At 50.1% G+C, this 15,857-nt stretch overlaps 1 protein-coding gene across 2 annotated transcripts in view; it reads right to left on the bottom strand.

Moving 5' to 3' along the window:
- Nucleotides 1-15,857, bottom strand: part of Ntn1 (netrin 1) — a 191,445-nt gene that overhangs the window by 54,668 nt on the left and 120,920 nt on the right. For both annotated transcript variants that reach the window (XM_029483605.2, XM_029483604.2), the window contains exon 3: nucleotides 13,059-13,247. In XM_029483605.2, coding sequence (XP_029339465.1) covers nucleotides 13,059-13,247 — 189 coding nt within the window. The remainder of the gene's footprint in view (nucleotides 1-13,058; nucleotides 13,248-15,857) is intronic.

Raw genomic sequence — 15,857 nt, 5'->3', positions numbered from 1 at the left:
GCCACAGGAAGCCCTCCTGGTGACTCCCATTTCCCTGGAAGCTAGCCATGGTTTTTACAGGGAAGTCAACCCCTTCCATAGAGTCTACATGGGGCAGGCAGCACCTGCTCATGGGACATAGGCTACCAGAAGTTTTTCCATGAAGAGAGAATGTGAAGGAAGTGTGGGTCTCTGAGAACATGGCAGGATCAGGTTTCCCACGAACGTAGCTGGCTGCAGAGAACCCAGTCCTGTGTTTGTGCTGGGTCAGCAGACGGGGACAGACTGCTCAAGAGAATTCAAGTGGCTTCAGACAGATGACAGAGGATCCAGGCCTTGCCTGTCCCTGCTAGTGATTCTGAATCGGTAACCTCTTCTTCCTAGACTACAGGTGGCTTCTCTGTAAGGCATCAGTCTACACTCCATTAAGGGTTTTGTCTCCGTGGATCTAGAGTGTAGACCTTAACCTCATGACTACTGTTCATCACAGTGTCCTGGGTGAGGGCAGGGAGTGGGGCTTGTGTTGCAGGGTACCCTATCCAACAACCCACTAGTACTGTGCCTGAACCTTACCAATGGAGGGGACTTCCAAGAACTCTGGAATAGTGGGAGGTGGCTAGTACTGACCAATGGCTTCCCACACCCAAGCATGGCCCTTACCGTCTACTGGTGAGCATAAGCAGAGACCAGGCCCTTCCAGAAGCTCACAGGGCCAACTGGAGGTCTTCTGGGGCTCCTATGGGAACTCTGTCTACTTTTCCTGGGTACCCTGGCTCCAGGGAATGAGATCAAGCAGAACCTCAAGAGCCATCAATCTAGAGCACAGGCTGATGGGAAAGAGAGGCGCTGGCGGAGCACTGGTCCCTTTGTAATTGGGAACAAGAACAAACACAGCCTCGTCCTCAATCCAGACAGGATCTGGCTGTCCTCTAGGCCTCCAGGAGCCTAGAAAACTTACGACTCTAGCCTCATGTTAAGAACTGACTCACATGCCAAGGCCCTGGGGTGCATACCCTGAAATCCTAATCCCAAGTGCCCATGTATGAGACAAATAGGAATCCTTTAAAGAGGTGATTGTGGCAAAAATAGGTCATTGGAGTAGGTTCTAATCAACGACAGGTGTCCTCACACAAAATGGGGATAAGGTACAAGGCAGCTATTGAGGAAAGACCACGTGAACGCACAGGATGAGGGTGACCATCTGTAAGGCCAGGAGAAAGGCCTGAAGCAGATCCCTCCCTCCTGGCCCTCAAAGGGAATCTGCCCAGCTGGCACCTTGACCTTGGATTTCCAGCCTCCAGAGCTGGGGGAGATTAACTATCTGTTGTCTAAGTCAGCAGGTACACGGTGCTTTGTTCTGGTGTGTCAAGGTGACTAGCACACCTGTGCCGCACCCCAGACAAGCTATCGATCTCCTAAGGGCTCTCCCAGGCCAGTGCCTGGACTTTAAAGGAGATGGCTCTGCCTTTCATCTGCCCACAGAGCTTCTTGTAGCTTAGCTCCCCTGGTGAAGTCACTAGCCGCCTCTGCCAAGGGAGAGAAACCTTCTCTGGGGTAGGTCACATCTCTGGGCCATCTCAGACTGTAGCAAACTGACTGGGTACTTACTAGGGCTTCCATGATCCCCAGAGTCCCTGCTAGCTCTGATTTCCTATAAGCCTGGGGATATTAGCAGCCATTTCTAAAAGGGTGGCCGGTAAAGGCCTGAGTAGAGAGTACAGTTGAGGGGGAGAGCCCATCAGAGGCCAGGTGAGGTAAGGAAGTAAAACCTTCAAGCAAGAGATTTCAGTGGACCCAGCCTCAGAACCTTCACACCCCTGAGTGTGTGGTGGGGTGGGGTGGGGGCGGGTAAAGTGTTCTCTACTCTTGTCCTAGAAATAGAAAGTGCTGGAAAGCCAAGGGCTAGTAATTCCTCTCACCAATCCAGGGGGTTGGTGGAACCTTTTTTCTCTCTCTTAAGCCTCCCAGAGCATAAAGCAATACGCTAGGCAGAGAAGCTACCTTATCTGGAATACCAGGGCCCTGGCCCATCAGAGAACTCGAGGAACCATCAAGATTCCACAAGGAATAGTTTGATGGCAGAACCAATCAGGAGACCACAGGGCTTCCGAGACCTGCAAGGCTCATTCACAAAGGCTGCCTGCCCTGAACTTCCTCGGGGCCATGCTGTTAGCTTTTTGTCAGCCTTGGTACAAGCTAGGGCCATATGGGAAGAGGGTACCTTAACTGAGAAAATGCCTCCATCAGATTAGCCTGTAGGCAAACCTTGGGACATGTTCGTTACTGATGGGGGAAGGGGAGTCCAATGTGAGTGGTGCCAGAACTGGGCAGGTGGTCCTGGGCTGTATCAAAAAGCAAGCTGAGCAAGCCATGGAGAGCAAGCTAGTAGACAGTGCTACTCCATGCTTTCTACTTCAGTCTCTGCTCCAGGTTCCTGCCCTACTGGAATTTCTGCCCTGACTTCCCTTCATAAGGACTGTAAGCTGTAGAATGAAAGACTTCCCCAACTTGCTTTGGTTCATGGTATTCATCCCAGCATTAGAAACTTAGCTAGGACAAGGGGCACATCGTTCTGGGCTTTGAACAAGACTGGGCTGTATACCTAGAGCAGAGAGGTAGGGAGGGTTCTGAGGACCTGTGGGTCAACTGACCTCTAGCTGCTTCAAGGTCAGGAAAGGAAGAAGGGTCAATAGAGACCCAATAGATAGGGCCTAGCATCTTCAGATAAAACAAGGGCGGGCCAAAGGCTTCCTATATCCCCATACCTCTTGTTTGTGTGCCCAGCCTGATGGACACCCTGTCCCCTGCTTAGAGGTTGTACAAGGTAGAATATGTGTTGACCACAAAGGAGCGTGCAAACACTCATTCCTTCTCAAATTCCCCAAAGGAGGTTGTGGAGCAAGCAAGAGAAGGAACAGGCCAGAGATGGCCAAGGTTGCTCAGGCATCTTGCAATGAATGCATGGGCATAATGTGGAGGACAGCCAAGCAGAACAAGAAGGTGGTGGCTCAGAAAGGCCAGGGCAGCGGATTAAATGCTGAACTTGGGTTGGGGTGGGTGTGGCCCCCCCTTAATGATTTCAGAGTTGTCAAGGAAATAGGGACAAGAAGATAAGACCCTGGAACAGTGTCATAAGCTCTTAGCCCATTTTCTGTTGCTGTAACAAAACACCCTAAAACTGATTGCTTTCAAACAGTTTTCAGGGCATGGACGCACACACCTTTAATCCCACCATTTAGGAGGCTAAGACAGGAAAGTCAGGAGTTCAAGGCCAACTTTGTTTCAAAAAACAGAAAGAATGAAGAGAAAAGAAAAGATATATATTTATATTTATCTCGTCACTTTAAAGGCTGAAAGCCTAAGATTGGGTGGCCCCATCTGTTTGGCGGAAACACCTGCTTAGACAGACAAGGAGCCAGAGAGACAAGAGAGCCAGGTGTACCCGGTGTTCCCCTGTTTGATAGTGCAGAATTGAACCTGGGACTGAGCCAGCACTAAGGGCCAGATCACTCTTCTTAAAACAATCCACTGTCACAGGAAGCGGGGTCACTAGAGACTGACATTAATCCTCTCCCGGGCTGATGGCCTTGATGACATTATCATCTTCTACTAGGCCCTGTCTCTTTTTATTTATTTTTTTTATTTATTTTTTTCCTGTCTCTTTTTAAAAGAATTATTTTGTTTGTTTGTTTGTTTGTTTTCATTGTTCATGAACTGATGTGCAATTTATGCACACCAGTGCCCACAGAAGCCAGAGGGTGTCAGATCCTCTGGAACTGAAGTTATAGGAAGTTGTGAACTGCCTGCTGTAGCTGCTGGAAACTGAACCCAGATCCTCTGGAAGTGTAGTAAGGTCTCTTAACCAATGAGCCATCTCTCCAGCCCTAGGGCTTACCTACTGCTCTACACATGCCATCAGGTGATGGTGGCACACGCCTTTGATCACGGTACTCGGAAGGCAGAGGCAGGTGAATCTCTGAATTATAGGTCAGGCCAGTCTAGAGTGAGTTCCAGGCCAAGAACTACACTGAAAAACTTGCCTTGAAAAAAACCAAAGGGGGGAAAACAAAAGGTTCAACAGTGCCTACCACGGCTACACAGGGAATCAAGCTTCCGATAGTGGACCTCTGGGGGACACACCCAAACTACCTCTGGGGACACACCCAAACTACCTCTGGGGACACACCCAAGCTACAGCTCCAGGGAAGGAATCTCATCCTTTGTTAGTATAAATTTTGAAGATTTATTTATTTTATGTATATGAGTGCTCTATCTGCATGTATACCTGCAGGCCAGAAGAAGGCATTAGATCTCAGTATAGATGGTTGTGAGCCACCATGTGGTTGCTGGGAATTGAACACAGAACCTCTGGAAGAGCAGCAGCCAGTGTTCTTAACCACTGAGCCATCTATCCAAACCCCTGTTACTATAATGTGCACAGAATAAAATCCACTATTTTTTTTTGCTGTGCACTTCTACAGGTTTTTATCACAGATGCCAGTTACTTAATCACCACCTCTATCGCGGTTCAGAATTGCCCAGCTCTCTCAAGAATCTCTTCCTCTGCTGTCAGCCCCCATTCCATCTAGTTTCACCTTTTGCAAAATGTCTTATCCCAAAATTATACAGTATTTACATTGTCTACACATGCATATGGGATTGCCAGGTCTGTCGTCTGTTGACCCTAACTTCTCGCCTGTAGCCAACCTCATTTCTGGTTTATCTGTGGCGGCACAGGAATCAGTTCGTTTCTCTGCTGTAACATTGAGCAGTCTTATTCAGTGGGGATGTATTCCTGACACACCCTGAGGTTGTCTCTAGTTTGGGGCAATAGATGATTACAAATAAGTCCATTATAGATATCTGTATGCAGTTGGTGTTTGTTTGTTTGTTTGTTTGTTTGTTTGTTTTGCAGGGCCTACCTACATTTTCCTTTCTCCTGAGAAATGCCTGTGAGCGGGACCCTGGTCTTATGACAGGCCTGGGTCTCACTTTTCAGGGAAGCACCGAGCTGCTATGTGCGTGATGGCTCCAGGAGGTCCTTGTCCTCGCCAGGCATGCGGAACTTTTAAGTGGCTCATATTTCTTATTTTCAATGAGAGAGATCTGAGTGTGATTTCAATTTGCATTTCCCCAGTGAACAGCTAATTTTTCACGGATTTATTCGCCATCTGCCCATTCTGGAGGAAGAGTCTGTTCAAATCTCTTGCCCACTTTGAACTGGATCTTTTGCCTTCTGGTTGTTGCACTTCTTCGAGAGTTCTCCCCACCACGATGCTCACCCTTGACGGGATACGGAACATGTGAGTACTGTTTCTCCACAGTGGCTTGCCTTACAAAGTGTGGATGCTTCAGTGCTTCTTAGAAGGGGAAACAAAATACTCAACAGGAGGAAATATGGAGACAAAGTATGGCGCAGAGACTGAAGGAAAGGCCATCCAGAGACTGCCTCACCTGGGGATCCATCCCATATTCAGTCACCAAACCCGGATGCTATTGTGGATGTGCTTGCTGACAGAGCCTGTTACTGCCTGACAAATACAAAGGTGGATGCTGGCAGCCAACCATTGGACTGAGCGCAGGATCCCCGAGGAAGGAGTTGGAGAAGAGACTGAAGGAACTGAGGAGGGTTGCAGCCCCATAGAGGGAGCAACAACGTCAACTGGCCAGACTCCCTGGAGCTCCTGGGGACTGGACCACCAACCAGAGAGTACACATGGAGGGACCCCCGGCACCAGCTGTATATGTGGCAGAGGATGGCCTTGTTGGACATCAGTGAGAGGAGAGGCCCTTGGGCCTGAGGGTGTTCAACGCCCCAGCGCAGGGGAATGCCATGGTGGGAAGACAGGAGTGGGTGGGTGGGGGAGCACCCTCACAGAGGCAGAAGGAGCTTCTGTGACTGCCAATATCCCCTCTTTGCTTTTGTCCTTGGTTTTGCGTTAGCTTCCCATGCTTTGAGGATAGGACCTGCCAGATGCTGGTAAGGCGGCCTTGCCTCGCATTCTCTCCCTTCCTCTTGACCAAGGGCCCACCAGGCGCTCAGCTGCCTCATGACTTTGGGGCTGCCTGCACTGCTGGTCTCTCTGCTTTCTCCTCTCACCCCAGTCCCTTCTAAGTACCCCACCCCAGGGGCTCATAGAAAGCTTCCCTTCACTGACTTTCTCTCCCAACTGTTTATTTCTTCCATATAACTCACCTCATCTCACCTCACAATTAGCTTCTTTTTCTCTTTTTCATTTCAGAGCCAAGCTGCTGCCTTCTCCTCTGGGGAGAGGCCATTTCATCCGTCCTGTGCATCTGGAGGACAGAATGAGGCAGGGGATGGGAATGGCAATCCCCTCACATCCTGGGTCACAGCAAGCTCAAAGGCCACACACTCCATGCTAATGGGGCGTGGGGGTGGGGCGATGGTGGACATCTCCAGTAATCCCCAGTCTTCACTTCAGCTGTCTGTGTCAACCTCCTTCAAGCCAGGCTTTCCCCTCCCCACGACAGTTGCTAACAAGGCACTGAGGAATCAGTGTTTTAGGGCGAATAGCCTTGCTTTTTCTCTGACACTTTCAGATCAAGGTGCAGACGGCAGGAAGTGCACGGGGAGAGGAGCCCATAATTCTAAACTGGATTATTGTGACCCGCTGCGATCTAGCGAACAGTCGTCTTCCTGCACCTGTTCTACAGTTGAGGAGAAAAACACAGGTCCTTAGCATGTTCCCAAAGTGCCACTGTTTCTGCAAGGGCGCACACAGGCTTGGACTGAGAGGACGGCAGATGGGAAGAAAGGTCCAGCCCGGGCACTTGACCTAGGACAGCTACAAGCAGTCTGATGAGGATCAGGCCAGGCTTTGGTGGACTGCATGCTGGAGTGTGGTCAGGCAGGCAGCCCTCAGATGCAGCCTCGTCTTCCAAGTGGCACTTTCCACACTGTGTTTGGCTGTCTGCAGCTGTCCCCACCTTTGCGCTGAGCCTCCACAAGCAGCTGCTGGGCACATCCTGCCGCTGGGCTCATTCATCATCTGTGCTTCCGAAGCGTGCAAATCCTTTACGGGCAGTGTGCAACCACAGTACCAGGGCACATCCTTAGGACCCTGTCCAGCCCTGTGGGAATCAGTCATAGAGTCTACACTGAGCCTTTTGGCGGAGAGGCCAGTTACCAAAGAGCTAGGCCACACCAAGAGCAGGGCAAGCCTAAATGGATAGGACATGCCTGTCAAATTACCACCTAAATAATTATATTTGTACCCATAGATTAGTGAGCTTCGGTGAGAGAGGATCGTTTTTTGCAGCTGGCAGTGAGGACTGCAGAGACTCCTATCTGGCCTTACTGCTGAGAATAAGAACTGTTAAGTCCTCAGCCGTGGATGGGACTACTCTCTCACCCTTTCGGTGACTCAGGGATCTCCATCAGAGATGGAGCAGAGAGAGTGCAGGAGCTGTAGGAAGAGCGTGGGAGGACAGAACAGAATGGGGCATTGAATTTGCATTGATATTGCACTTTTGATACCACAACGGTTGTGATTTATGGCTCGAAACCCAAAACTCGGCCTGTCAACATCCCGTCATTGGGAGAAGTCAGAGTATCCCTGGACACACCCCTCCTAAGACATGCAGGCAAATTTGGTAACTAAGGGGAGGGGCTCACAAAGCTTCACCCCTCCCCCAGTAGCTTTAAATAATTAATTGTCATTGGGGAAGGGAGAGAGCAGTTTTCTTCAGCAATATAGCCATTAGTAAGGACCCTAGGCCCTGTAAATACCCCTCATACTGGACCATATAAGCAGCCCTAATGAAACCCACTGGGTCATCAAATTAAATAAGGACAGAAAACAAATAGCAAAAGAGCTGCTTTGTATGCCTACTGAAGCTGTGAGGGCTCTGGTGTCTCTGTTCTCCTTGACTTATACAATCTAAGAGGAGGGATGGATCCTTCTGCCCATCTCCAGCCAGGAAAGCTGAGGCTGTGAAGCACGCCTCACCCAGAAGTGAAACCTGAGCCCTGACCTGGAGGCTGGACACTAGGACCACCTGATGTTCTGTAGCAGAAACTCCAAGGAAAGACTGTCTGCCAAGTCAAATATCCTCAGCGCTCTGACTGCCATGCCCAGAAGCACCAAGAACTTGGGGGAACTCAAAGATCAGGGTCTTTTCTGGTCAAGCACTGAGAACCCCTGGAATGTCTGTGTAGGGTCTAGGAATGAGAGAAGGCAGCGGGGTAGAGATGGCTAGCAAAGATTTTTAGGGAGTGCACACCAGTGCTAGGCTGAGGGATACGGTTTCCCCATGGTATACTGCACGGGATGAGTGTGAGTCACAGGATCAAGGACGCTTGTCATCTGTCCCGACCTCTGAACAAAATCACCCTTCCGTATTTCCTGGCTCTTCTTAATCACAAACACACTGCTATAAAGAATGACCCCCGTTGAATCAAGGAGAGGTAAGATGTTTGAGTCCTAAAGAATGACAGGTAGAATGTGGAATGTCAAAGCTGAAAGGGACTCAGTGGCCAGAAGCCTGAAGAGAATCCCACAGGTAAGATGACTGAGATTTAAGGTGCCATGAGATTAGCCCGATGGCCTTGGACAGTATACATGAGCCATGCCTGTAGCTGGAGCCTTGACTGTCACATCCCCAAGAGAGCATTGCAAGGCTATAGGACCATGCTGAGGTATGCTCTTCCTGCAGTTTCTCTTCTGGCTGCAGGATCTGAGCTGCTCTTTCACTCCTTGCAAATTGGAGGCCACTTTGCGGATAGGGACCTTCATGCTTTAAGAGAGAGGCACTGATTATCTTCTTGACTCCGAGGGTAAAAGTTCTTCTCCCTGGACCACCCAAATTATGGAACATGGAACTGTCATGAGGGACCCAGAAAGGGGGAGAATAGACACCTAATACTTTGCTAGGGTGAGTGGACACTGCCATGGAATCAGAAAGAGCGGTGTGGGGGGGACTTAGCTCTGCTGAGACTCAGTTGGCCAGGTCTAAGTACACAGATGCACAAGTGACACACAAATGACACACATGTCTCACCTGGCAAGATTTAAAATTAAAAGACCTTTAAGTGCCCCCTCCAAGTGTTCGTCAAAACAGTCTTTAAAACATCTGAATTCATCAATTAGTAATCTCTCCCCTCAAAGGAATAAACTAGGTCTCCCCTGGGGATGTCCTGGATCCAAGGCGAGAGCACCCTGCCACCTTTATCTCCTATAGACCAACCCCTGCCCTGGCAGTTCTCAGCCTTGGAGAGCTTTCCAAGGCCAGCTTGTCTCCACCTCATATGGGCCCATTAATGAAACCAGAATCCCTGGGGTGGGGCCCAAGTGGCATTTTACAGCATCCCAGGTAATCCTCACATGTAACCAAGAGTGACAAGTTGGGTAAAAAAGATGCCTATGATGCCAGGAAGGGAAAGAAAAAAAAATCCAAAGGAAAAATAACCAAGGGTGGAGAGGGGCCAGGGAGACAGTTCCATATAGTGACCCCAAGAAGCAAGAGGGAGCTGGACTGGGGTTCTCACTTCTCCCCCTCCCACCAACCCTTGGCAGAGCTGCAGGAAGAAAGGTTGATGGGAGCGGTCAAGATTGCAGGGCAGGGCTGGTCCCACTAATGACTGCATCTTTCTAAGGCTCCGCACTGCGCACACACGCATGCATGTCTTAGCAGCCTTCTTTCAGCCACATTCAGTGCAGAAGAGAAAAGGGGGCAGGGCAGTGAGCGGGAAGACCAGGCCGCTGCTCAGTGACATGGAACGAGGGCCCTTTGTGATGGGGAAGCTGGATGTGGTGGTTAATTTCTTAATTCTCATCACAATTCGGTTCACGGGAGCCTCCTGGAATGTCTTTATCCATCACAGATGGTTCGGGAAAATGATAAATTAATATTGTTATCAATGGAGGCACGGCTGAGGTGGTTAAATAGCAACGTCTTCTTTGCAGGCTCTAAAAAGAAAGTGCCTGCTAAGTCCATAAAGAAGTCAGATGGTAAACAAAAACTCCCATCTTTTGACAGATTCCAGGACGAGTATCATTCACAAACCATTTTGCGGAGAAAGGGGAGAAATTCATCTCATCTGACTTTGTATAGGACAACAGCCCACACCATAATGAGGCTGGCCCAGCGCTGTGAAATCGCTCTGAATAGCTGAGAGTCCAGCGGCCTGTTCCCTGGGCATGTTTATTACAGCCCTTTGTATGCACCAACCCTGCCAGGCCCGGTTTGCTCCTCAGCTAGGGGAGGGGAGAAAGACCCCAACAAATTTGTTGCTATGAAACTTCCCCAATGGGGAGACTGCATAGTAATGTTTGGAATCAAATGCCCTTGCTCCAAGCTGTTCTTGTCTGGGTCCACCCCTGCTCGACACTGAACAAGGTCTTGAGCCAGCCAATCGACAGCAGTGTATGGGTGGCCTCGGGCCCCCTGCCCGGGCCCCTCCCAGACCCTGAGAAGTCAGGGGGTAAAGAGGGCCCCACGGCCATTCCCAAGCCAACTTGAGAGTTGAGAGCCAGTTGTCCCGATTCCTCTGTGAAATTAGGATAAAGCAAAGAAGAGAAGCTCTTCCTGTGAGGGCCTAGCATGGGGCTCCTCCGGGGTACAGCAGAGGCTAGGGCTAGGGAAAGAGATCCAGACTCCTTGAAGGACAAGCTGTCAAAAGAGCACAAAACAGGGGACCAACAAGTATGCATGCTTAAACCACGTGGCCCTGGAGGACAGGCAGAAGGGTCCCATGTGGTGGAAGAGGGGTAGGTATTTTCACCTAGAGACTCAGAGCCACACCTCTCTGTCCCCATGCAGCCTCTGAACTGCTCCCAAAGCTCCTTCCAGTCGGAATCACCAGGGTCATTTTTGGCAAGAGGGTATTCACAGTTCCCACATCTCCTACGGAGGCAACACTTGGGGAGGGAAGGGCAGGAGGTAGAGGCCTAGAACTCTCGAAGGATTCCTTCCCCACCAATCAGATGGCTTCTTCTGTCACATTTTTGCCCCTTAATTGGAGGAGAGCCCTTTCTCACCAATCAGGAAGCAAGACCTTTTTTTTCCCACACCATACTCTTCCTCACCAATCAGGGCGCAGGATCTCACTCTTTCCTCACCAAGGGGTGGAGCTCCTAAGTCACTGCCTTTCTTCCATACACTCTTTCCAGTCTCTCCCTGACCAGGATCCTTCTCAGCTTTCCCTCTCCAAGTTATTCTTGGGTTCCCACCAAGGCTGGGGACAGCTGATATCCAAGACTGCAACTGAAGACGGCCACCAGGGCTGGCTCCAGCATTTGAAGTCACAGAGCACCCCTCCTCTGTCTGTACCTGCCCCACCCCTAACCTCAGCTGGCGAAGGAAGCTGAGCATCCCTGCCCCAAAGGCAAAACCCAGCAGGGCAGCAAGTAGGAAGCATCCTTCCTTGGGGAGACCCTGGACCTTCCTGCCCTCCAGCACAGGACCGCCCACTGACTTGGCTAACATAGGTTAAAGTTCTTGGCCAAATGGGCAATAAATCCGTGCTGGTCAGCTATTTATGAGATCCTAGCTTCCATTTCTTCTGTAAAAGAGACAGCAGACACTCTGGATATAGGCAAAGGAGTTGGACAGCTTCCAACTCTGTTATTCGAAGACCCCCAAACCATCTCCCTAGCCTTGAATATCCTTGGACTTCATTGCCTGGGCTACCTGCCCATTGTCAGAGTCTCCTGGAGCATTCTTTCCCGAATCTGTTTTCCCTCTCTGATTTGGAAATAGCCCCTGCCACCTTTATGGTCAGGTTCTCTTGGCAACCAGCAAAGGCAACCATTGGCCAAAGACGTGAAAGGAGGGCCTGTCTGCATCCTGAGAGATACTTTGTTCATCTGTACATGGGGAATCCAAGAGTTCTCTAGAGGAGTCTGCAGAGCCAGTGGGGTCTGGGTTGCCGTTGTTTGCTTAGTAAGGAAGCGTCGGTACAAGCAGAAGTGGCTCGATGCTCGGAAGGCACTCCTTTGGCTGAAGCTCTGCCGTTGATGTTCTGAGATCCTTTGCCATCTTGGCATAAGGAGCCCTGTATCTTCACTTTGCACTGGATCCCTCAAGACATATGCAGTCACATACAGCCAGTCTGTACCTGGGCACCCAACCTGGCATGTATTTCTGGCTAGGAAGCCATCTCTGCTCCATTCAGAGGCTCAGCAGCATCCAGATGGGCCATCCACTGCAGTTCCTCACCTCAGCTATCTGTCATGACTTTGCACCCTCCCGAGTCAAGGTCCCTAAAGACCCCATTGTCTTCCAGAAGCCCTCAAATGTAAACATTTTGTGTTCAGGTATACCCTGGCCCTAGACCCCAGCAAAGGAGCAAGAATCCCTTAGTCCCAGAAATTCCCAAAGGCTAATATGGATACTGTAGAGTAGGGGGGACCTACTTTTCACCCCCAGAGTCATGTGACCATTGCTTGCTTCATTTTGTCAGTGAGACAAGAAAACAAACAGCAGAAAGCTAAAACATTCGTGCTTGCTCCAGTGAACAAAACCAGTCTCCCACGTCTTTCTTCCCCCGACTTGGTCCTAAAGAGTAAAGCTATTTGCAAATGGATTGATGTTCCTCCTAAGACTCTGTCCTGAAGCTGCCAACCTCCCTGTGACTGTGTGTGTGTGTGTGTGTGTGTGTGTGTGTGTGTGTGTGTGTGTGTGTGTGAGATGGGGGTGGGATGGGAGGCAGTGCGAACGTAGCCAAAGAAGTATGTCTGTGAGGGGCTAGAAAGAGAGGGTCCTTTGTCCCAACAGTAAAGCCCGGGTGAACATGACTCTCTTTCCTCTGGTATGCAGCACACCTGTGCTCAGGAGCCGCTGGGGAGGAGGGAGGCGAAGGGGGAAGTGGCAGGAGGCTGGCCCTGCACTCTCACAAGGGATCACACCTACTGCTTTCTTCCCTGAGCCACATCTCCATTGGCCCTTTGTTTTGCCTTTCACCTCCAAATACCAGGGAGGCCTTGAGAGAAGAGAGAGGGGGCGGGCAGGGTATGTGTGCACACCTCAGTCTACTCCACTTTGCAGGGAACTAGAAGAAAGAAAAAAGGGAGGATGGGGAGAGAGGGAGCTCCGTGGCCCCCAAGACAACCTACCTTTGCAAGCCTTCCGGTGGGTGATAGGCTTGCCCATGTCTCGGTAGAAGCCCTCCTTGCAGTAGTGGCAGTGGCGGCCCGCAGTGTTGTGGCGGCAGTTGAGACAGACTCCCCCACTCTTGCGCCCTGATAGCTTATAGAGCTCCATGTTGAATCTGCAGCGCCGAGCATGGAGGTTGCAGTTGCAGGCTGCAGGGGAACAGAGAAAAACCATCAAGGCAAGGGGAAGACAGACACCCTGCAGAGAGACCTGCCATCCCAGGTGCCCCTTCATCTCCAGGCAAGAGCGGCTTGCTTGGGGAGCCTTTCCTTGCTTCTTTGGAAGGCACTTATAAACGCGGGTTGAGTAGTTCACAGGATCATGGCCGAGGCCTCCCACACCATGGACTTGTTGCCTCCAGGGAAGAGGGTGAAATAAGTGTGTTGAACTCTCTCAACAGGAACAGGCCACACCCAGATGCCCCAGCTTCTAAGTGCACCGTCCACCCTCACCTCCTTTTTCCTACTCCTCTTTCTGCCACCAGGAACTCTGAGCCATCTGCCCCCTCACCTTCCCCCCACCCAGCACCGCAGAGGACCCTTTGCTTTCTTCTCTGTGGCTCTCCCCCTTGTCAGTCGCTCGCCCTCCCACTTCCCTGGTCTATGCACTTAGCTCAGAGGTCAGTTCTTATCCTGCCTTCCCTGATGCCCATGGGATCTAAGTCCTGCATCTCACATCACCTCTCTGCTCATGACCCACAAACCCTCACTTCCAGCTTCAAGTCTGAGGTCTGTACTTGGACCCAGAGGCACCTTCTCCACATTGCCCCTTCCTCTCCATTCTGCCTCCAGATGCCTGATTCTGCAGGATTCAGACAACTGTGTAGATCTAAATTATCTGGGGGGAAATTGCATCCTTATTGAAATGGATTATTTTTCTTGTCATTTTTCCTAAAAATTATAGTATATTCATTTACATAATATTTACATTGTAATGGGCAGTATAAGCCATTTAGTGATGAGGTTTGTGACTGGTTTTTTTTTTGAGACATGATTTCTCTGTGTGGCCCTGGCTGCCCTGGAACTGGCCTCAAATTTGGAGATCCACCTGTTTCTGCCTCCCAAGTGCAGGGATTAAAGGTGTGCGCCACCACCGCCCAGCTAGAGATGAGTCTTAATAAGGGGTTTTATGTAGACACAGGAGGATATATAGGCGCTGTGAAACACGATGCCACTTTACAGAAGGGATGGGATTTTTGCATCTTCGGAGAGTCCTGGAGTCACTTCATAGAGACAACTGTGACCAGAGTGGGATTTCTAAGCATCAATCTGAGGGTGTCCATAAAGATAAAGTCGAAGTCATTTAGCATAGCCCTGGAGGCTGTTAACAAGCCAGGCCTACTCCCTCCCCGGCCTCAGCTCTACTCCCCAGCTTCCCAATCCCTCCTGCTTCATTTATTCTGAACTCTGGTCAGTTTCTGAAGCATGCCAAGTGTAAGAGTGGCCCTCCCATTCCAAGGCCAGCTTGTCTTCCTGCAGGTGATGCCTCTCCGTCTGGCTGCAGCCATCTTACCATCCACAGGGTGTCATTTCAGTGCCATTCCCAAGCCCACAGCTAGCCCTTGCTTGGATGAGGCCCCAACACATCCCCCAAAGGGATACTTGAATTCACTGCCCTGTCTTTATGCTGCATGGTCTATACACATTTTATGCAACTTCTAGAGAAATGATGCTTGATGCTGTACACTTAAAAAACCAAAGGAAGAAAGGGGGAAGTGCACTCCTGTTTTCACCAGTCACTGTGAGTATAGGGGCTTCCTGTGGGGCTACTTAGTATGCTTCGTAAATGTAGATCATCCCCATTTGCCTCTAGCCTTGTAGCCTTTTTCTCAGAACAAACATTTTTTAGTGTCAATATGATCTTTAAAGATTGTCTGGTTCTTAGACATGTGGGTCTTTAGTCTGAGACAGGCACACTGAGCAAGCAGGTTCTCTTCAAAGCTGGCCCACCAGGCTGGTCCCTACTGCCCATGTTATAAACCTTGAACCACCTTGGAGCAGGCACATCAGCGCTCTGCTCTCACTAATGATGGGTAGGTAGTACAGTCCTCAAGGCAGAATTCAGTTAAGTTCTGGATCTGCGTGTTTTTAACTTTGGATCAGAAAACACCAAGTTGCCCTCAAGGAAGGCTGAACTGGCTTTGCCTCCTACTAGCAGGAAGTGATAGCTCTCATTTCACCACACCCTTGAAAAGAATAACAACACACACATTTGATATCAACATTTAAGAAAAGAATGTTTGCAACTTGTCAGGGGAAAAGGCCAGGACTTGACATCGACTTGTGTCCATGACTACAGAAGAGGGGGTACGTCTCCTCGTGTCTACATTTCCATCTCCCTGTGTGCCTTGCCTATTCAAGCCATGGCCCAAATTTTCTCTCTCCATGGTTGGCTTAAAACGTTTGCCTTTTCTACTATATAAGCTGTAAATGTCTCTTACTGGTTTCTTACTGGGACGATGTTTTTACTTGTGAAGTTCTGGATTTTGCTCTCTGGTGTTACAAGCTTCTTTAAACGTTCTTCCAGGAATCGGTCCCCAAATCATGTGCCCATGTGTCACTCAGCTGACAAGCAGAGGTGGAGTTAAAGACAGTGCCTGTCCTGCAGTCGAGAAGCAGAACAGATCTGACTCCCAAGAACCTTGAAAGTGTCCCTGAGCAGGTGTCCCCAGGTGATTGAGTTCAACTAGACACAGAAGCTGCATTGCTGCCCCACCCTCTACATGGAGGGCTGCCACACTGACGCTGTCTCTTTGAACT

Source organism: Mus caroli, unplaced genomic scaffold (genome assembly GCF_978045245.1).
Source record: "Mus caroli unplaced genomic scaffold, Mus_caroli_1 scaffold_13, whole genome shotgun sequence".
In the NCBI taxonomy this organism is placed as follows: Eukaryota; Metazoa; Chordata; class Mammalia; order Rodentia; family Muridae; genus Mus; species Mus caroli.
Note: the sequence above shows the minus strand (reverse complement) of the source record. Positions and strands in the feature narration are given on the sequence as shown.